The following is a 23,554-nucleotide window of genomic DNA, read 5'->3' on the forward strand; positions in this document are numbered from 1 at the left end:
GGAATATTCTCTTGTGTGTTTTCCCCACTTTTCCCAGAATTTACACATGTGCGAAGACTTCTTTAACAAAGCTCATCCCAAGGGCCTGAATCCTTTTTACATGGAGAGAGATCTGAAAGCCACAAAGAGCTGCTATTAGGTGAAATATTCTGTAGATGAAAAGATGATATCCTTGGCACTCCTCCCATCTTGAACACATTTAAATTTGAAATACCAATGCTCTTCAGTTCAGATGTTCTACTTATAAAGGATGATTTTTTCCACTTATGCTGCCTGGGCAGCCTACTGTGTTTTCTTTCACTTAGTATGAGCCCTGGAACCATTATAAAGTTTTCCTGAGGAAGAGGGGAAAAAATGTGACATTTAACTTGAATAACAAGGAAGAGTCCTCAGAGGCAAAAGCATCTCACTTGATGACTGCCTTCTTTGTGTCGTCCGCATTGGGAAAATGTTCTGTTAAAGTGCATTCAAGTTAACATCACCGCCTCAAAGAGAAGCACCATTTCCTCCCCATCTCCATAAACATTATTTTTTCTCATCTTACGATGTGAATACTAAAGACAGGATGGCTACTAGGAAGGTTTTGTTGTAATGGTCTTGGTAGGAAAGCGCTGACTTGATGCTCCAGAGAACAATGGGAGGGAAATATGTTTTGCTTGGTAATTTGGAATTTATTTTCAGTGAGACTGTTTTGCAGTGAAGATGTCATTGAAGCAACAGTGGCCCTTCAGCCTGCATTGCAGTTAAGCTCTGGGAGTGTGAGTAGGTGTGTGGGGGGTTGGGGAAGAGTCCAACAGTGATCAGAGAATAACTGGAGAAAACATTGTTAATTACAGCTGCCTATCAAAGTAGCCCACATCTAGCTAGGTGATTAATGATAACTCTTGGTTTCTTCTCCAAGACACCAGTCCTTTTCCGGGGCTTAATTTGTGCCTACGCTTGTCAAGATTCAGAGACAGAACCCCAGGACCTATGCTGGGGCTAAGCAGCTCAACTCTGCCACTTTGCAAGACCACACATCCTTCGATCTGGGGAAAGGGTGGAAAGGCCAGTTGACTATCGGGCGGGGGAAGTCTGCTTGGGAAATCGGGTAATCAGTGCATCTGAAGGGCTTATGGGAAGAAGTGAATGGGGGACAAGGGCAGGAAGGGGAAGGGAGAGGGTGACCCTGGACACAGCTACAGGAGGCATCCTGCTGACTGAACACAGATTTTAAAACTGGGAGGTTAGCTTACTTCAAAAAAAACTATTAGGGAGTTAAAAATTCCATTTAGGTAAAACCTAAAAATTACTAATCCAGCAATGAACCTTTCAATCTAGTGGAGTGACAGACAGGTGACAGAGAAATAGAGTGGTGAGAGATTAATCAAGGAAAGCCAATTCCTGCAGAGAGGGCAATCGAGAGGATATTCAGACAAGTCAACCAAGGCAGAAAACGAATTATCTTGACACTGTGTATCACAAAGCGAGAGGATATTCAGACAAGTCAACTGAGGCAGAAAATGAATTATCTTGACATCACAAAGAGATGAGGGAGTTTTACCTCGGGGTGGAATGAGGGGAGGAAATGTGGAGGGAAGGGGGAAAGTAAAATGCAAGTCATGGAAGCTGCCTATTTTGCTAGGTCCGCACTGGGAGGCGGGCCAACTAATTGGAAGGGAGGTGGGGAAGTCTTCCCGGAGGCAAAACAATCAGGAGTAATTTGAGTAATGGAAGAAGGAATTTGGCATATTGGGGGCAGAGCTCAGGGAAGAGGCCGCAGCTTGAGATCCTGGCTCAGAAGTTGGGGTGGGGGACTGCCAAGCAATGGCGGGGCCTGGAGAAAATCTGCCAAAGAAATGCGAAGGGTGATTGTTTGCAATTTGGAAAAGGCAAGGAAAGTGAGTGTCCTGGACTGGCTGGTGAAGGATTTGAACTGGTACACAGGAGGGGACAAATAGCAAAGATAAGTGGAGGGTTATAGGTAATTGGGGGAATCCCCAGTGCTTTGGCTAGGCAGCATTCAGTGATTTCCAGTTTAGACCTCGGAGAGCCATAGAGCTGGGATTAAGCAACTGCTGCCAGTGAAGCTTCTTTCCCCTGAAAAGGGTACTGCTGCTCTTTGCAGGGTGCAGTGGAAAGTGATACCAACCTGTACGTTTTGCAGCTCGAGTATATACCACTGGCTTCTCCCATTTCCCAGCTTTATTGCTCAGACCTGATGCTTTTTCTATCTTCATTATCCTCATGAGACAGCAGCAGCGAATGTATGTGGGGGATGGGGGACACTCCTCACACCCTTAAGGCCTTCTGAGAGAAAGCTGTTCGCAGTGATTCTACTTTGCCTAAAAGGGATGTTAACTGGGGGTGAGCCCAAAAGCACAATGTATCTACTGGCTCCGTTAAGAACATAGGTATTAATGAACAAACATCGGTGGGTTTGCTCCTGGTGAACTGCTCTGGGGCTGACAATCTGAGAAAGAAACAGCGTACACTTCAGACCTTACTGCACTGAAGAGTAGGCAGGCAAGGAACAGGAAGTAGCCTCTGTTTTTAAACCATGGATACAGCCCTTACCTGGATTGCCCAAGTTACTTTTTTTTTATGGCATTTATTAAGCGCTATGTGCAAAGCACTGTTCTAAGCGCTGGGAAAGTTACAAGGCGATCAGGTTGTCCCTCAGGGGGCTCACAGTCTTAATCCCCATTTTACAGATGAGGTACCTGAGGCACAGAGAAGTGAAGTTACTTGCCCAAAGTCACACAGCTGACAATTGGCAGAGCCAGGATTTGAACCCACGACCTCTGACTCCAAAGTCCGGGCTCTTTCCACTGAGCCACGCTGCTTCTCTACTTTAAAACTGACTTTGGAAACAAGTGACATTAGCACCAAGGGCACCTCTTTTTTTCTAGACAGTCTTTCAGAGCCCCTTCAAGCTCATCCAAGATCAAGACCCCTTACTACAGGGAGTCACTCTTGCACCTTCAGTACAGCCCACAGAGGCTTAACCCACGGCCACTTTACTCTCCCTCACCCCCGCAGAAAGCTCCAATCCCCCCATGATTCTCCTCCTCTTCCACCAGCCCCACTTGAGCCCCCCTTCCACTTTTAGTCAAGACCCGAAGGGTGAGCAGGCAAGCAACCACTAAGGTAAGAACTGTGGGCTTTCTAGAGCTGCCGAGCCTCTCTATATGCATCCAGATTTGCAATTCTGGACTAACAAGCTTTATTTTACAGGAACATCTGATTGAAGGGTCCAACTGATTAGGAAAAGGCTCCAAAAATGAAGGAGGCAGCGAGATAGGTGCCTTAATCAGCTCAGGAACGCGTGGTCAACTCATGCGGCTTTTCAACTGGTGGGACTAAAATCCAATCCAATCCCCATACCGTCCTTCACGAGCCTACAATTATGCAAGGGTTTTAGTGCTTACTTCTCTGCTGTAATTACCCGACTCGTTCCCTGATCCCTGTAATCTCGTGCAGACTCCACAGACTTCCGACTGCTCTGAAGCCGTCCTTGGCTTTTCTGGAGGTCTGAGGCAGGTCTCTTGGCCTTCCCCGCAACCCCAGGCTCAGTTCTTGCTTTTCAATTTGGGAGGAAGTGAAAGAGAGGAGGAGGATGAAAAAGGATGAACAGAACAGAAAGCTTTTGCTCACCGCTCTCCTATGTCCAAATACCCCCTCCCACCTGCAGCTTCTGGTCATGGTGAATTAGGGGCAAGCAATTCAATGCCTGGAGGGTAGGCGCCTTCAATCTGGTTTTTAAAACACCAAGATACATCAGCATTTAGCGAGACCTAAACAGTGGTCTGAGGAAAAATGATTTCATCCCATCAATCAATGGTATTTATTGAGCGCTTATTAGGGGAGAATAATGATTATAACAATAATAATAATAATGGTATTTGTTAAGCGCTTACTATGTGCCAAGCACTGTTCTAAGCACTGGGACACACTGAACTAAGCACACAGGAGAGTATGATAGAGTAAGTACACAAGATACCTGCTCTTAAGGAGCTTACAGTCTAGCGTGGGGCACAGACATTAAAATAACTTGCTAGTAGATCAATGTATAACAAATACTATTACTATTATTTATTGAGTGCTTACTGTGTGCAGAGCACTGTACTAAGCACTTGGGAGAGTACAATATAAAAAGAAGAAATGAAAAGGATACGGATATAAGTGCTCTGAGGGGTGGGGCGAGTACCAAAGTGCTTAGTGGTTATGGAACTCAAGGGTACAGGTGACGGCAGAAGGAAAAAAAGGATGGGGGAATGAGGAAATAATAAGGACGGCTTCTCGGAGGAGATATGATTCTAGTAGTGGGGAGAGCAGTGGTCTGTCAGATATGAAGGGCGAGGGAACTGCAGGTAGGAGGGAGGGTGTGAACGCGGGGTCAACAGCAAGAGAGATGAGTGTATGGCAAGAGGGGAGTTGGTCATGTGGTCTCGATATGCAACAAAATTCAAGAGTTTTTTTTAATCAGTTCAGTTATAGAGACAGACAACATTCCTGAAGGCCATTTTCTTTGTAACGGCACATCACAGATTCAATTTGTTTCTCTGCCTTTGGACCTGTGTCTGCTCCAGTGATCTTGTGATCTCTGATTGTTGAAAGGTATGTGGCAATGTATAAATCCCTTTTGTTAACTCAACCCTCCCATCCCGGCACTCACATCGGTGATGAGGATGAATTGCAGGCAATGAGGAGATTCAAGATACCATTCGTTTTCTGATTTGGCAGCCCTAATTGCCTTTCTGGTCTGCCACTGTAACAACCCACTAAAGGCAAGATGAAGGGGATGAAGTTTCATTAGCCACAAGAGGATGGGGTACACTGGGGCAGCTAAAGTCACGGCCAAACACGCCCTAATTTCTCCACTTGCTCATGAAAAGCAGTATTTCCTCTCACAGAGCCTGGGGTTTCTGAATCAATCCTAATCCCCACCATGAAAGAGCTGTCACTTTAGGGGGTGGACAAGTAATGGTAATGCCTGCTGGTGGGAAAACTCTTTCAAGACTCAGTCATTATTTCTGATGCCTTTTGCAAGCCCTTAGCAACAATCATGTCATGTACACGTTCTCTCAATTCTTAGTCCACTGCGGGTGCTTGATGCATAAAAGTGATAATAGCAAAGGGAAGTGGCCCAGTGGAAAGGGCACAAGCCTGCAAGGAGGAGGACCTGGGTTCTAATCTTGATTCAGCCACTGGTTTGTTGTGTGACCTTGGGCAAGTCCCTTAACTTCTCTGGGCCTCAGTTACCTCATTTGTTAAATGAGGATTCAATACCTGTTCTCTCTCCTACTTGGACTGTGCACCCCACAAAGGATAGGGACTTGTCTGACCTGATTATCTTATCTCAACCTCATTGCTTAGGATGGTGCTTGGCACATAAAAAGTACATAAGAATAACAACAACAACAGTGGCCTAGTGGGAGGAGCCAACGTAACATCCCTTAGCCCACTGGAAATTTCTAATCCAATATCTTTAAATGAAAACCAGCCAGCCATCATTCCCAAGGAAGCATGGGCAGATTGGAGTCCGCACTCTGGAAGGTCCTCCCAGAGTGACCTTTGTTGTGCCTTTGTAGCTCTTGTCCCTTGAATTAAGAGCAGCCAAATGTGTCTTACTTGGTTAGCGCTCTGCTTTCCCTTGACCTACCTCATAAATCCCTCGAGACTGTAAGCTTATCATGGGCAGGGAACGTGACTGCTAATTATGTTCTGCTGTCCTCTCCCAAGCACTTACTACACAGCACACAGTGAAGTGCTCAATAAATACTATTGATTGATAGATTATATTTGGTAAATTCTCTCAGGCTACAAATCCAAAACAGGACATACTGACATGGGTTGCTTTTTCTTCTGGGCTTGGGCTAGATTCTTGGAAGTTGCCACATAAGCCAGTGCCTAGGCAGCTATTTCTTTTCTGTGGCTAGAGAAGCTAGGAAAGCAAAACTCAACAGCCTTGCAAATGAGCACTTACAGCAGAAAAACTGGAAGGTTACGCTAGTCCTAAAAGAGAAGTGGCTTGGGCACATAAATCACATAATCACAACTACTGGTAGCATTCCTCTCTACCTATCAACTTCCATAGCCAAAATAAATAGATAAATCTGTATATACACATTTTATTGGGTAACATGGATTCTCCACTGGACAGCATAAAAGCTTTCAATCTATTCAACATAAACATTTGCTATCTCAGTATCTCAGGTATGAAATGATGCACGCTGTGCTATTAATTTGGTTATTACTAGAGCATAGAAGGAAGTAATCTTCTAGTTGGTGTTGGTTGACAGACTACCATTCCTGAACACAACTAGGAGGGAAAGGGCTATTTCTATTTAAACAGCCAGTTTCTCTTCATGGCTTGCCTGGAGTCCCTCAACATTGGCCTTGTCACAGACCACCACAAATAGGTGGTTTCCTAGTCCTAACGGGTCTCCCTCTCTTTCGGCTTTGGCTTCCACCACTCCAGGAAGGACAAAAGGGTACATAATAAAACACTGGGGAAGTCTCTGAGGCCATCATAAAAGGTTAGAATTTAAGGTGGGAGAGGGAAAGAATCCTGTATTTTTGGATAGCACTAGGATAAGAAGAGTACAGTGTTCCTCCAGGTACTCGGTGATTATCTGATGAAGACATCCCTAATGGTGACAGGGATAGAAAACACACCCAGGTTGGCAGTCAACCATTACACCCTTCTGTTCACACACTAAGATGAGTTCCTAGGAAAACAGAATTCAGATTACTAACCACAATCTAACAACGATTCTAAAAAGGAGTCATGGGAAAAGGGGAAGGAAATGGGGGAGGAGATGGGAGGGAAGAGGTGAAGAGGAAGAAAGGACGAAATTGCTCAGCCAGATATAAAGATTCACAGTTTCCTAGTATAGCCTGGTCAATGGTCATTTCCCCCTTCTCACCCCTAACTTCACTACAAAATAGTCAGTCCACCTGTCCATTTGTGATAAACAGCATAGCCTAGTGGAAAGAGCTCGGGTCTGAGAGTCAGAAAACCTGGGTTCTAATCACAGCTCAAGTCCACCACTTGACTGCCGTGTGACCTTGGGTAAGTCACTTCGCTGTGCCCTGGTTTCCTTACTTGTAAAATGGGGATTAAATTACCTGATCTCTCTCCCTCGTAGACTGAGAGCACTGTACGGGACAAGGACTTAGTCTGATCTGATTTTGCTGAATTTACCTGAATGCTTAGGACAGTGCGCTTCACTAATAATGAATAACTGTGGTATTTGTTAAGGGGAGGGAGAAAGAGTGAAGGTATTGAAGTTAATGACTTGGTGAGTTCCACCCTCTCTGTGGGGGTGTCAGAAGAGGTCCCCCGGGTTATCAAAGAGGATCAGACGAGGGCACCCCTCCCTCCCCTGCCATGAAGCCGACACAACTAGTAACCCCATCCCCACAAAAAATGAGTTGGTCCAATTTCTGCTGCCCTGTTTCTTCTGAGAAGAGGGAAATGTGAACTACATTTCCTCAAAACTAACAGGAGCAGCTGCTCGAATCTGGACCCACTCAGTTTTTCCCCTAATCTGTGTTTTCACTACAGGTCTTGGATAGAAGGCTAGGGGGGAAATTAGGGAATGTTCTTCTGACCATACATAATTCAATTGAGATGTGGGAGGGAGAAAAGGTCGTATGCACTTATGGAAGTTCTCCTTAATGTAGGGTTTGTAAACAATGTAACCCCTGGGCCAGGGCTGACCTGACTGTATTTATGTTATTTGTTAAGCACCAACTCGTGCCAAGCAACCTAAGCATTGGGGTAGATACAAGATAATTAGGCTGGATATAGTCCCTCTTCCACCTGGGGCTCTCAGTCTAAGTAGGATTTAAACCCCATTTTACAGAAGAGGAAACTGAGGCTCAGAGAAGCGACTTACCCTAGGTCCCACAACAGGCAAGTGACGGAGCTGGGATTAGAACCAGGTTCTCTGACTCCCGGGCCCTATGCTCTTTCCACGAGGCCATGATGCTTCTCATTTGTCATCAAGTACCCTGAAGAACTAGGACAAAATATCAGTTGGCAAAAACTTTCTTTCTTAGAAGAAAGGGGTTTTTCCTTCATGGTGAAACACAGGCCCTTCCCTTCTACCACAGGGCGTTCTTCCGTTTGTCTCTTCTGGTTTTCATAGTTAAGCAACTATGTGAGTTTCCTAAAACAAAAATAGCCATATCTCTTACCTACAATTCTACATTTGTAGGCATATTGTGGCTTTCCTGTTCATGCCCTTGTAACAAACAAGGTTAACTTGGTTACAAAAGGTCAAAAGTCCTACTGATTTGGAGCTCATAACTCCAAGATTTTTGTGAATTCCTAAAAATATTTTATTTTCAACTTGACTTCCTGTAAAAACACTAGTGGACTTTGGCTATTGACCAACAAGCAACGGGAATCCTGTTCTGCAGCTGCACCCTCGATCTCTTTCCCCACTTCCTAGCATGAGTCAAAGGTCTTCGAACTCTAAGTTTACACTGGGCTAGTGGGTTAAGATGCTACAGATACACAGCTGCATTCAATACCAATTCTCTTGATACAGTTATTTTTTTAAAGAACGCTGTTGTACATAAATCAAAGTTTTAACATGTTTCTAACAAAAATGCAAAAAAAAATGGATGGAAAGGGTGATTCTGAGAACTAAAAGGAGTGAATCTTAGGTTTCAATTTCCATGTGTTCAGGATGCTCACTTTAGGATTTTTTTCCCCCCCATACTGCAGGTCACTTGCACCTGCTCTCCCTGGCTCATATGCCAAGTTAAAACTATCCTCATTATTGCCATTGGAACGGACGCAAAGGAATTAAAGCAGAATTTGGTTTGTACCAGAAAGAAATTGAAGAATATTATGAAGCAGAAGGGAGAGGGAGCTCTCCTGTGGATCAATGCCATCTTGACATGAGAGAAACTGGCATTCCTTATTTCATGCTAGAGGGTGAGGTTCAGGTAACTCCAAATCATTGGCCATGAAACGTAAGAGGGCACCATCCTGGACTACCAAAACCTTAGAAAACAAACACAAAGTTTCCCATGCAGGGATGAACATAAAAGAAAATCAATCCCTGTAGATCAACTAATACGCAGTATCGCACACCTCAATTTCTCAAAGACACAAAAATTCCAGTTTATCTTAATTCCACTCATCACTCCCAAGGGAAATTTCATTAAAAACTGAAGAAATGCACATTTTTCCTTTTAGCATAAAACTTTCAGAATCCATTTTTTTCACCCTAGGGGTTAGAAATAACCTTCAGAGAAGGCCTGTCATTTTGCACAGACCTCAACAACCGTCATGAAAAATTAAGTTTCCATTTTTACAGTTTACTCAGACGGGAACAATTTCCTTCAATCAACCACCAGTGGTTTGCTGAGTGTTGACCGGGAGGAGCCACCCCGACTGGGCAGGAACAAGGAGAAACAGCATCACCATGGGGCCTTAGCCACCACTCCCCCTCTTCCCCGCCACCCCGGGATGCCTGCCCTGTCCGTATTTCCCTGCTAAAAGACTAGTAAAGCTCTCACTTTCAGCACTTTGGTACAAACTGACATGAAGGCCCAGTCATAGCATTTGGGCTATAGGCCTCCAAATTCAGAGAAAAATCTTCCTAGAGGCTTTGGTTCACCGCCATTAGTATGAAATACACAGCTGAATGCTGTGGTGGCTACCAGTTTCTTCACGTGACACTCTGAGTTGCCCAACCAAATTCCAGCGGGGAGGGAAATGCTCATCCACTTAGCTCCTGCCTCAACTTGCTGTCAGATGAGCCGGTTGGGATGCAACCTCTGGTAGTTCTCAAAAGAGGTTCTGGGCCCGGCAGCAGGGGATTTTTAAGAGAAGATGCTCAACTGCATCTGAACTGCTAAGGCGACTCCTCTGAAATGGAGTTCAATGGGCCTGGACACTTAACACAAAGTACCTCTTTCTTAGGGCACTTACAAAGAAGGGTCTTTCCAGTGATCAGAGGTAACTGTTGGAAAGGAGGGAACCTGATCATCTGGTGACAGTGGCCAGGAAAAAGTGCCCAACACCCATTCTCAAGGCAGGTTTGGTTCCAGGGCTCTAGCGTTGTATGTACGACTGAGGTAAAGCAGTGCAGTCTAGTGGAAAGAACACAGGCATGGGACTCAGAGGATTTAGGTTCTAATCCTAGCTCCAACACCCGTCTGCCGTATGACCTTTCATTCAGTCAACTGTATTTATGAGTGCTTATTCTGTGCAAAGTACTATACTATTCGCTTGGGAGAGTATAACAATAAAAAGACACATCCCCTGCCCACAATGAGCTTACAGAGGGGGAGACAGACATTAATATGACCTTAAGCAAGTCACAACTTCTCTGGGCCTCTCGGTTCCCTCATGTGTAAAATGGGGATTAAATCCACCTCCTTAGGCAGTGAGCCCCATGTGGGACTGGGACTGATTACATTGCATGTACCCCAGTACTTAACATAAAGCTTTGTCCACGGTAGGCATTTAATATCATGATTATTGCTATTATTTTTATTATTATTATTATTCAAACCAGCCAATAGGTGGTCTCCACCCCACCACTTGCCCCTGCTGTTTTTATGCAAGTACCATACCTGAGAACTAATGGAAAAAGAACGATTCCAATGCTGTGAGGTAGGGTGCATATCAAATGACTCTCATACCTAGAAGGCAGGTCCTTAGTTTACGGGACTGGAAAACATATCCATTCAGACCTCGGCGGCTACCACAGCAATCGCCTGCTCGATCCCCATTGGCACCGTGCCGAGGTTGCTTTGGCTGAAAATGGGTTCTCATTTAGAAAAGGGCTTTGTGTGCCCCACACTGCACTTCAAGGCTCAGCAAGAGCACGGCTGGCAAGGATGAGAGAGACTGGAACTACACAAACCACTAACACCGTAACCTATTTCCCCCCAGCAGATTCTTGGCCCCGAAGTCTACAGCTGAGGTTTGTCTGTGGTTCTCAATGGGAGACTCCAGGGCAGGTAAGCCCAGCTGCACTCCGTGTCGACGAACAATCCAGGGGCCCTCACCCAGGAGATACAGCAAAGACAGGGAAAAGTTCAGTTGAAGGAAATAAAACTAGCAATGTCCAAGGTTTCAAACCACAGCTTCTCTATCAATTGAGCTAAATGGGTTTAATTGTCAGGAGGACAGTAAATCTGAAATGCCAGTAATTACCCTTATTCTCAATAATATGACCCAATGGTTGCAAACTGTGAAAAATCAAAGAAAAGGCTAAAGTGAGCAGACTTGAGCTGGCAAAAGGGGCATCAAAAGTAAACAGAAACCTGACATTTTCTCTGAGCAGATGAATAAACTTCTTTCAAAATGGAGTCCTAATCTTTAAAAGAGTATCTGAAGAATATAAGGAAAAACTGGAGGAAAAAAAAGTGCATTGTGTTTAATGTAGCTACACGTCAAAGAGAAATCTCCCTTCTAGACTCTGAGCCCACTGTTGGGTAGGGACCGTCTCTATATGTTGCCAATTTGTACTTCCCAAGTGCTTAGTACAGTGCTCTGCACACAGTAAGTGCTCAATAAATACAATTGATTGATTGAAATGCAAAGGAGGACACTGATTATTACTTTTCTTTGAAAACCCCACAATGGGTTTTTCCAGGTCTTATTTTTAGCCCAGAAATTGAACAAGTCATCTTAAATAAGGACTGAGGCCCGCAGGCTCCAAAGGCAACATTTGTCATCTGCCCCAGCCTCTAAAATGCTACCTGCCCTGCCTTCCAGGAAAATAGTCCTTTCCAAACTTCAATAGGCTCCTCTGAGTCAATGCTCTTGGCGAAATTGTCCAATCTGTGCAATCGGAAGCATATCCTACGATCAGAATGTAACTCAAATTCACAATAGCAGATTAAATATATGATGACAAAAGTTTCAGGTATGCTTTTGAGATGGAATATGTGTAAGAGAGGGAGAATGTGCTAATTTGTGGGAAAGGAAGGCACAGAGAAAGATAGGAAGTGAGAAAGCAAAACTGTCATTTGAAGGTGTAAATGTGAGTGGGGCCGTGAGTAACTTGCTGGGTAAAATTTATTTTCCATTTTGAAGCATTAAGCTTTGCAGGAAGGGAAGCTTCTTAAATCCAGGCCCACCTGATTGCGGAGCAAACTGTTAAAATATTTCAAACGTCAACATGTTTACAGGATATATTCACCCAGAAATCTCAACGCTTTCTATACAAACCCAAAAAGAATGCTCCTCTTTTATCTAATTGGGAAGCAGTAGTCTCATGCACATGGTTTTTTGAAGATGACAATACTAAGGAAGCAGGATGCTGAGAGGACAGAAATATTGGGGCCACCAGAAAAGAAACACACCATCACTCTTCAGTACTCTGCTTCTATCATTTTCCCTAATGTCTGGAGTTTGACAACCATGTACCACAAGAGGGTAGGAATCTGCTCACAACAAAACCCCAACGGCTTCTACCACGTACCCATTTTTCACTCTTCCCTTTACACTGCTGAAATGACTTCTTCCTCTTTCTTATTTTTAACCCAAAGGGACTTACACAACTGAATATTCTGGCAGGGGGTGAACAACATCCTTGGCATTTTGCTAGTGACAAAGAAAATACCTTTAGGATACTGATAATCCAATGAGTTCTCCTTCAACTCAATTTTACGAGTTACCCTAGATTTTTCACTACTGTCTTGCTCATGCTAGGATCATCCATTGCTATTTCATACACGCCCTTTGCAATATGTAATCAGCACTGCTTCTGTCACTTTAATCGCATGCCCATTAAAAAGCCAACAACTCTATCTCCTTGCTTGGGAAGTATACATTTTTAAATGACAGAGCTGACACCATAAACATACACAGAGACCAACAGATCTGCCCTAGCAAATAGTTTAAGTCCAAGAAGACAGGCTGTAGCATTCATGGGTTTGGGATGATGAAATAGAATTGTTTAGCAGACTTGAATGGCCGAGAAGCCATCGTTTTTTCCACTTAGTTGTAAAAAAAAAAAAAAAAAAAAAAAAGGTGGAAACTTAGGGAAGCTTTGAAGGAGAGACAATGAGGGCCAAGATGGGAGTAATGGAGAGGAGCCAGTGGAGAGGACACTGAGGAAATATGGGCTCATAAGGAAGAGAAAGCATGTAAGAGGTTTTGAGTATTTTAAAGAGTAATGCAAACAAAGTGGTGTCAACACTTCCCCTTGGCATATCTATTTTATTATTATTATTATTACTAGTAGTAATAATAATCCCAGGCACAGGACCTTCCCGATAGCTTCCTAGAGAAGGTAGCAGACTCGACTCACTGAGCACACTGGAAACTGCCCACTTATAGAAGGCACAATTTGGTGATGCAACTTTAAATAACGGCCAGGAAAAGAGAGGTGCCTCTTCTTTCCTCTCATTTGGCAAAGTCTGCTTATTTCCCTTTGCCACTGCTTTGATCTCTTTATACCTGAATGAGCAGACTAGACTGATTGTTAACAGGCACACCTGAACTATCAGGTTTTAGGCCAATAGGATAACTGAATACACCTAAGGATGGCCTTCCCACCTGTGTACCTAAAGTATTCAGGGCCTTCCAAAAAAAAAAAACAAAAAACTGAAATCATCCATAACAGTCCTGAAGGGAAAACTAACGGGAAAGAGTGAGGTGCAGAAAGGTTGAGTAACTCAAACAAGGTGACAGTGATAGCGCTGTGGGCAGGGATTGTCTCTCTTTATTCATGCATTGTGCTTTCCAAGCGCTTAGTACAATGCTCTGCACACAGTAAGTGCTCAATAAATATGACTGAATGAATGAAAGAGGCTTGCAAAGGCCCCAGGGCTCCATCTTTTACCCCATGCTCTTTGTGCCAGGCTACATTTCTCCCGTTGCATATGTTCTCTCTGATGCCATTTGCTTTGGCAACCGGCAATCATAGGCCACAAAACAACAGGACTTCTCCAAGATCCTCAGAAAGCTGCTGGATTCAATCAGTAGAGCTGACTGAGCACTGAGTGTTGGGCACTGTTCTACGCATTTGAGAGGGTATGACAATTTTGTGAAAGATACGATCTCCGTCCTCAAAGAGACCGCAGTCTAACTGGAGGAGCAGGCCTGAAACAGGCTACAAAAAGGAGGAAGAAGTACTCTGGAGATGTTCCCTGAGGGAAAATGGTTAAATGGGGAAATACAGTTAATACCTTCATTTTACTTTATGGGGAACAATGAAGGAAAAAAAACCTGGTGTTCCACATACCATCTTAGAGAAGCAGCGTGGCTCCGTGGAAACAGCCCGGGCTTTCGAGTCAGAGGTCATGGGTTCAAATCCCAGCTCTGCCAATTGTCAGCTGTGTGACTTTGGGCAAGTCACTTAACTTCTCTGTGCCTTAGTTACCTCGTCTGTAAAATGGGGATTAAGACTATGAGCCCCCCATGGGACAATCTGATCACCCTGTAACCTCCCCAGTGCTTAGAACAGTGCTTTGCACATAGTAAGTGCCATTATTATTATTATTATTATCTTACATCTTGTGTCCCTTGGAAACTTAAAGGGATAAGGAAACCTCTTCTACCAGAATCTCAAGGTGGGAAAGGAGCAAGATCCAGAGCACAAGGGACAAATGGGCTACCCATGGGGAGCCTATTTGGGACAATACTGCAGATAATGATTAATAATACCGCCTTCTACGGATCTGATGGCAGCAACTTCTGTGCACAGGGGAGCCGAGCCTCAGGATTGAGGCATGACAGTTAAATTGGATAATAATAGTAATTATGGTACTTGTTAAGTACTTACTATTTGCCAAATACTGTTCTAATCCCTGGGGTAGAGACAAGATAATGGGGTTGGACATATTCCCTGTCTCACTGAGGGCTCACAGTCTTAATCCCCATTTTACAGATGAGGTAACTGAGGAGTTAAGTGACTTGCCCAAGGTCACACAGCAGGCATGTGGTGGAGCAGGGCTCAGAACCCAGGACTCTGACAACGACTCCTAGGCCCGTGCTTTTTCCACAAGGCCACGGGCACTAACTCACCTCCCACCCACAGGCCCATTAGGCAGAAAGGTGGGTACATAGGTCTCTAGCTGAATCCTGGGGCACCTCTGTGGCACAAGATACACCCAACATGCTGCCTTCGTAAGGTCTCAGTCATTTAGGGAGGAAGGTTTGTACGGATCGTGAGACAGAGACAAAACTGCAAACTGCAAAAACAGCAAAGCAGTCTTTGTGGGAATGCTGTGTGTAAGGGCTGGCAATCAGCTTTTTTGGCCACACCCGGACCCTTGGGGTACATTTCACCAGCAGAGGAGTCATCAGTGGGAGGCAGTCCTGTTTTAGGGAAACTGCAGACGTCTGAGAGCCAGGATACCTGGGTTCTACGTCAAGTTCTAAGGCTCTCCTACTGTATGATCTTGGGCAAGTCACTTAATTTCTCCGGGTTCCAGTTTCCTCAGCTCTAAACTGGAGAACTTGCTTGCCGCTTCCTAACTCTCAGAACACTGTCAGAACTAGATGAGATCGTCGATAGGAAAGTGCTTTGGAAAAACAAGAGCACTATTTGATTAAGGTATTATTACTATTAGGTCCTTGAAAATAAAGGGCAACATTACCCAGAAACTGAATACTCTGTAAATTCAACTCGGTCAAAACCGAAGTGAAATCTTATTCATCGGTCACAAATATCCTAAATTCCCAGAGTCTGCCATCAGGCGATCAGTTCTGTTTAGTTAATATTCTGATTGGTTTCTACTTACTAATTCAATACCTGACTTTGACATAGATCTTATTATTCCAAAGACAAAAGTATTAGCTTCATCAATCTGACAGTGACACGCTCCTCAAGAACCAACTGATCTCCCCCATCTGCCATTTGTAATCACAAGAACGTTTTTATACAAATGTCAGAAAGCACTTTCTAAGAAGTATGGACGATTCCATCTGCTGTCAAGAGAAAACACATTTTTCTACTCAAAAAGAAAGTTAATTGATTATGTGAATTAGAAGTCCTAGGTCTTGAGGGAACGGAAAAGGAGATTCAAGGTCTCATAAGTTTTAGTTAGATATCTCACCAGTTTCAGCAGTCATAAATGCTAGTAATAACATTTTCAGAGTGGTGCAATATCCGGATGAATATATCCTGACTGAGCGAATCTAACTTATAGTTGTATCAGGCAGGATCTGGCTTAGCTACATAAATTAAGTGGGAAATTCAGTGACTTCTTTGGAAGCACAAAATTGTGTCTGGTAACTGCAATATTCTGCTGACTTGGGAAAAAAAAAGTTGGTATGTTTTAAGACTGAGAATCAATCTCTAAGCAGGATACAGAGAAACAGGTTGCTGGGGTCCTGAAATATGAAGAAATTTACTACTCTTGAAGTGTTCTAAGAAGTTCTCTTCACCTAAATCAAATTCATCTTCTCAGACAAATTAAATAAATCCTCTTACCTTGGCAAGGGCTTAAGAGGAAGTCACTTGAACAGACTTAAAAGCACAAGTGGCCTTTTAACACTTGAGAATGTAAAAGACTCATTTTGTGATTTAAAATGAAAATTCACTCTGATGTCTCCAATTTTCCTCTATTCACCTACAATCCCATTCACAATGATAATACTGGTATTTGTTAAACATTCATTCAATCGTATTTTTATTGAGCGCTTACTGTGTGCAGTGCACTGTACTAAGCGCTTGGGAAGTACAAATCGGCAACATATACAGATGGTCCCTACCCAACAACGGGCTCACAGTCTAGAAGGGGGGCTCACAGTCTAGAAGGGGTACGTGCCAGGTACTGTACTAAGCGCTGGGGTGGATACAAGCAAATCAGGTTGGACACAATTCCTGTCCCAGATGAATCTCACAGCCTCAATCTCCATTTTCCAGATGAGGTATCTGAGGCCTAGAGAAGTAAAGTGACTTGCCCAAGGTCTCACGGCAAACAAGTGGCAGAGCCGGAATTAGAACCCACGACCTTCTGACTTCTAGGCCCTGCTGTATCCACTATGCCATGCTGCTTCCAGCCATTTCACTAGTAAGAGACTAGTTTCACTGTATGAGCAGTCTGACATTTGTTTGAATAAATATCAAAGTTATATACTTTATACCCACAATAAAAGCATGACAATCACTAAACTGAGGCAAAGCCTCAACTGAGTAGGCAACTAACATCAGTCACCTCAATGTTTGTAAGGGGAAAAAAAAAATCCAGTGACAATGAACCAATCCTCCTACAAACTGGAAAATAGAACTTTAACCAAAATCCATTCTTAAAGCTAAGAACAGAATCAGGTGAACACCTGGCAGATCAAATTACATCCACCATATCAGAGACTATGTTTTAAGGACTGCTTTCTTTTAGATAACTTGGAGTCAGCTAGATGAAACCCACATCTGTTTTTTTTCTGCAGTTTGTCAGCCTTCCTTGCTCTCGTGCTTCCCCTTCTGCCTTCCCTGCCATTCTGAGCTTGGTCCATCAGCCCTGTTTGCTGTCAGACTTGATCGGTTCATCTTCTGCTGCTCGTCCCTGCTAATGGCAGAGGGTTTCCGACTACTCACAGATCAATGATAATACAATCCACTTGCTTTACCACTTTTTGGCATTCGGTCAATCTCAAAGGGGGCCTAAGCCTTTGAGACGCAGAGCTACTTTCACCACTTGGAAACACACTGAAAGGATGCAGTCATGAAGTGGCTTCATTTCATGAACCAATACCCATATTTCAAGCATCATCATTAGGGCATGCAATTGATCCGTTAATAGCAGAGGTTAATGGTTAGAGCTCTGTTGGTTTTGATTCACACGAACACATATATTCCTTCTTCCTTATGACTTCTAGCAGTAACGCTGGATTTTGCATGTTAGAATCACAAAGTACGCTTCTGGGACAAGGGAGCTCAGATACCCAGAAACACGCAGTTCCAACTAGGCCTATTTTCAAGACAGAGGAGAGGGGTGGTGATACTCCCCAAGAAAAGAATCAGCAGAGAGGTGAGAGTTGAAGACAAAGAGGCTCATGAATATATTTATGTTGTTACAGGCTGAGGTTGCAGTCTAGGTAGACAATATCATGTGGGGGGGAAGCAGTTTGGAACTCAAACACCCCTGCACAATAACATCTTAGATTATCTCACACTTGCCTCTTTGTAAAAATAAATATAAATCAAGGCTATCACTTACTGAACACTCTAGAAAATGTCTGTGACCTCACCCTGGACCATGACCGTATGCCAGACTGACGGTGCACAAATTTTTAAATATAACTACACTACCAGAACACTCTTGTCTGTTCGTGCTGACAGTCTGCTGAGGGTATACATAGATTTGCTTCTTTCATAAGGTTGTGCAGTATACAGATTTAATCCCATTCTGATAGGCCAATGTGGTCAGAAAGTTTCAGAGAAGTAGTTTACCACAGCATAGGAAAAAGTATCACATTTACACACCTTGCAGCTAGGAGAGAGAAAAAGTTACTAACCGCCCAACGCATTATCTACCAGAACCTTTTTAAAAATCTGATTAATCTCTATCAATCCTGCTCATGTGGCCCCACTATCAAGCAATAGCACTTGAGTGGTTAACCTGTTCAGAGCACTGTACTAAACATCTGAAAGGGTCCCAAAGGAATTAGTATACATGACTACTGCCCTCAAAGCAGAGACCGACACTCAAATAAATTACATGTAGGAGAAAGCAACAGAGTTTAAAGATCTAAATAGACAGGGGTACTCAAGCATCTCAGCATTTATGTCTGATTATGATCCGATTACTTCTTTTTGCTTTTATCATTTATATCTTCTGATTTACTTGTGGGCTTACTGGGCAATCTGTCACGTGTTTTCTCATTAAAGTGTGTACTATTGACAAAATTTTTACAGCCTACTCTGCCCTCTGATTTTTCAAGGGCAATAAGTAATGAGATTAGAAATGATCTCTAGTTGACTATCACAATCTTGAACTCTTTCTGAAAACCTGATGTGTTAAATAAGGAAAACACGGCTCTTCAATGATACAGTCAGAAAGAGTGACACAGTATTTGAATTCTGGCAGCATTGTTTCAGCTACTGCAGGGTAGAAAGTCTAAAGTATACCCCACTGGATGAGTTACATAAGATACAAACAGAAAAGCTTCACTTGTGTTCATAATGAAGCATATGAAACATAATGAAACAGTATTTGAATTCTGGCAGCATTGTTTCAGCTACTGCAGGGTAGAAAGTCTAAAGTATACCCCACTGGATGAGTTACACAAGATACAAACAGAAAAGCTTCACTTGTGTTCATAATGAAGCATCTGATAAAAAGCTGCCACACGGGCGTGTATTTTCATAATATTTGCCTGGTTCACCACTTCCAAGAGAGGAGCTTTAAGGAGACATAGCATTTCTCCTGCATTCTCCTTGGCAAAAATCTACTCCTTTCACTAGCGCACATCCTAATCTGCAGCTACAGTTGGGGGAGGCACAAAATTCATCGAGGAAGGTCGTCTTAACAGATTTGAGGGTTTTTATTTTTTTAAGGGGTGGGATGTCGGCATCGATTGTTTTTGGATGTTTGCATTTTCATCTTTGGGTAGAACAAGTTTCAACAGCGACAGTTTCTAACCACCACTCGGGGTGGCAGCTTCAGTCGTCCTCAGGACACCTGCTGCGGGAAAGGGGGTGCAACCAATTTGGGCTGGTGGGCAAGTGGGACCCACCCACGCAATCCCTCCCAATTTTCATCCCTCCCCAGGGTGGGCCCGCTGGCCTAAATCCATCCATCCATCCATCCATTCCAAATATCCATCAGTCACTGATATTCACTGAGTGCTTATTCATTCATTCAATCGTATTTACTAAACTCTTACTCTGTGCAGAGCACTGTACTAAGCACTTACTGTATGCAGAGCACTAAACGCTTGAGAGGGTCCAAAAGACTGAAACATGATCCCAGTCTACTGGTTCAGAGCACTGCACTAAGCGCTTAGGAGCGCACAATAGACTAAGTGGATACGATTCTAGTCCCCAAGGAGTTTGCAATCATCATCATCATCATCATCATCATCATCAATCATATTTATTGAGCGCTTACTGTGTGCAGAGCACCGTACTAAACGCTTGGGAAGTACAAGTTGGCAACATATAGAGACAGTCCCTACCCAACAGTGGGCTCACAGTCTAGAAGGGGGAGACAGAGAACAAAACCAAACATACTAACAAAATAAAATAAATAGAATAGATATGTACAAGTAAAATAGAGTAATAAATATGTACAAACATATATACATATATACAGGTGCTGTGGGGAAGGGAAGGAGGTAAGATGGGGGGATGGAGAGGCAATCTACTGTGTCCAGAATGCTGTACTAAGCGCTTGGGAGGGCACATGAGATTAAGGAGACACGATAGTACCCAAGAATTTTGCAATCTACTGTTTTCAGGGCGCTGTACTAAGCCCTTGGGAGAGCAGAAGAGATTAAAGGAGGCACGATCCCAGTCCCCGAGGATTTTACAATCTACAGTGTTCAGAGCGCTTTACTAAGCTCTTGGGAGAGCACAGTAGACCAAGGAGACCCGATTGTAGTCCCCAAGGAGTTTGCAATCTACTGAGTTCAGAGCACTGTAGTAATCGCTTGGGAGGGCGCAGTAAGACTAAGGAGACACGATCCCAGTCCAGGGGGATTTTACAATCGACAGTGTTCGGAGCGCTGTACTGAGTGCTTGGGAGAGCACCGTGGACTAGGGAGACACGATTCTCGTCTCCAAGGAGTTTGCCATCGACTGTGTGCGGAGCGCTGTACTAAGCGCTTGGGAGAGCACCGTGGACTAGGGAGACACGATTCTCGTCTCCAAGGAGTTTGCCATGTACTGCGTGTGGAGCACATTTATTCTATTTATTCTATGTTGTTAATACGTTTTGTTTTGTTGTCTGTCCCCCCCTTCTAGACTGTGAGCCCGCTGTTGGGTAGGGACCGTCTCTAGATGTTGCCAACTTGTACTTCCCAAGCGCTTAGTACAGTGCTCCGCACACAGTAAGCGCTCAATAAATACGAATGAATGAATGTTGCCAACTTGTACTTCCCAAGCGCTTAGTACAGCGCTCCGCACACAGTAAGCGCTCAATAAATATGATTGAATGCTGCCAACTTGTACTTCCCAAGCGCTTAGTACAGCGCTCCGCACACAGTAAGCGCTCAATAAATACGATTGAATGAATGGATGAATGAATCTACTGTGTGCGGAGCACCGTATTAAGCGCTTGGGAGAGCACAGAGTTTAAGGAGACACAACCCCCGTCTCTGAGAATTTTACAATCTCCATCTCCCCCTCCACCCCCTCTCCATCCCCCCCCCGCCCTACCTCCTTCCCTTCCCTACAGCACCTGTATATATGTTTGTACATATTTATTACTCTATTTCACTTGTACATATTCTATTTATTTAATTTTGTTAATATGTTTTGTTTTGTTCTCTGTCTCCCCCTTCTAGACTGTGAGCCCACTGTTGGGTAGGGACCGTCTCTCTATGTTGCCAACCTGTACTTCCCAAGCGCTTAGTACAGCGCTCCGCACACAGTAGGCGCTCGATAAATACGACTGAATGAATGGATGAATCAATCTACTGTGTGCGGAGCGCTGTATTAAGCGCTTGGGAGAGCACAAGGGTTTAAGGAGACACGACCCCCGTCTCCGAGAATTTTACAATCACCGTCTCCCCCTCCACCCCCTCTCCATCCCCCCCACCTCCTCCCCACAACACCTGTATATATGTTTGTACGTATTTATTACTCTATTTTACTTGTACATATTCTATTTATTTAATTTTGTTAATATGTTTTGTTTCGTTCTCTGTCTCCCCCTTCTAGACTGTGAGCCCACTGTTGGGTAGGGACCGTCTCTAGATGTTGCCAAACTGTACTTCCCAAGCGCTTAGTACAGTGCTCCGCACACGGTAAGCGCTCGATAAATACGACTGATTTTTGGGTAGGGACCGTCCCTATATGTTGCCAACCTGTACTTCCCAAGCGCTTAGTACAGTGCTCCTCACACAGTAAGCGCTCGATAAATACGACTGATTGATTGATTGTTGGGTAGGGACCGTCCCTAGATGTTGCCAACCTGTACTTCCCAAGCGCTTAGTACAGTGCTCCGCACACGGTAAGCGCTCAATAAATGCGTCTGATTGATTGTCTCTAGATGTTGCCAACTTGTACTTCCCAAGCGCTTAGTACAGTGCTCCGCACACAGTAAGCGCTCAATAAATACGATTGATTGATTGTCTCTAGAGGTTGCCAACTTGGACTTCCCAAGCGCTTAGTACAGTGCTCCGCACACAGTAAGCGCACAATAAATACTGATTGATTGACTGTCTCTAGATGTTGCCAACTTGTACTTCCCAAACGTTTAGTACGGTGCACCGCACACAGTAAGCGCTCAATAAATACGATTGATTGATTGTCTCTAGATGTTGCCAACTTGGACTTCCCAAGCGCTTAGTCCGGTGCTCCGCACCCAGTAAACGCTCAATAAATACGATTGATTGATTGATTGACTGTCTCTAGATGTTGCCAACTTGGACTTCCCAAGCGCTTAGTCCGGTGCTCCGCACGCAGTAAGCGCCCAATAAATACGACTGATTGATTATCTGCTGTATTGCCCCAGATAGGCTCCCCACGGGTAGCACCCAGTAAGCGCTCAATAAATACGACTGATTAGACCTTTTAGACTGCGAGCCCACTGTTGGGTGGGGACTGTCTCATATGTTGCCAACTTGGACTTCCCAAGCGCTTAGTACAGTGCTCTGCCCACAGTAAGCGCTCAATAAATACGATTGATGATGATGACTGATTGATTATCTGCTGTATTGCCCCAGATAGGCTCCCCATGGGTAGCCCCCAGTAAGCGCTCAATAAATGCGATCGACTGACTGGGTAGGGACTGTCTCTGGATGCTGCCAACTTGGACTTCCCAAGGGCTTGGTACGGTGCTCCGCACACAGTAAGCGCTCGATACAGACGATTGGTATGGATTGTGTTTGTTTTTGTTCTCTGTCTCCCCCCTTTTAGACTGTGAGCCCACTGCTGGGTAGGGACTGTCTCTATACGTTGCCAATTTGTACTTCCCAAGCGCTCAGTACGGTGCTCTGCACATAGTAAGCGCTCAATAAATACGATTGATGATGATGATTGACTGATTGATTGGAAGTTCGCTGTCCTAAGCGCTTGGGGGGGGGACACCGTAGAAGACCCCCCCGGTGGCACGGGGGTCCTCCGGGCAGGGTGGGGGGAGCGTGGGTACCTGTCCTCGGAGACGCTGATGACTCCCTCCTCCTTGGGGACGATCACGGCCATGGCGAGCAGGTCCTGGGAGCCCTCCACCCGCTGCAGCAGGACGGGCTTGCGGGTGAGCGGCTCGGCCGCCATGGGCCCGCAACACCCCGGCGCGCGCGTGCGCGGCCCCGACGGCGCGCGCCCGCCGCACGAGACGGGGCGGGGCCGCGCGCGCGCCCCCCCCACACACACCTCCACGTGGAAGTCGTCACTACCGGGATTCCAAAAACGCCCCCCCCCGTTCAGTCTGCGCATGCGCCCCCCAATCACCGCCCCCCGCACACACACACACA

At 44.6% G+C, this 23,554-nt stretch overlaps 1 protein-coding gene across 3 annotated transcripts in view; it reads right to left on the reverse strand.

The window, feature by feature from the left end:
* WDFY2 (WD repeat and FYVE domain containing 2) overlaps positions 1-23,554 on the reverse strand; it is a 93,862-nt gene that overhangs the window by 47,592 nt on the left and 22,716 nt on the right. For 2 of the 3 annotated variants that reach the window (XM_038761996.1, XM_038761998.1), the window contains exon 1: positions 23,230-23,354. The exons of the other annotated variant lie outside the window; for it this stretch is intronic. In XM_038761996.1, coding sequence (XP_038617924.1) covers positions 23,230-23,354 — 125 coding nt within the window. Of the gene's footprint in view, positions 1-23,229; positions 23,355-23,554 lie in introns of those variants that run through there. 3 annotated transcript variants of the gene reach the window in all.

This window comes from Tachyglossus aculeatus, chromosome 20, assembly GCF_015852505.1.
Source record: "Tachyglossus aculeatus isolate mTacAcu1 chromosome 20, mTacAcu1.pri, whole genome shotgun sequence".
Lineage (NCBI taxonomy): Eukaryota > Metazoa > Chordata > Mammalia > Monotremata > Tachyglossidae > Tachyglossus > Tachyglossus aculeatus.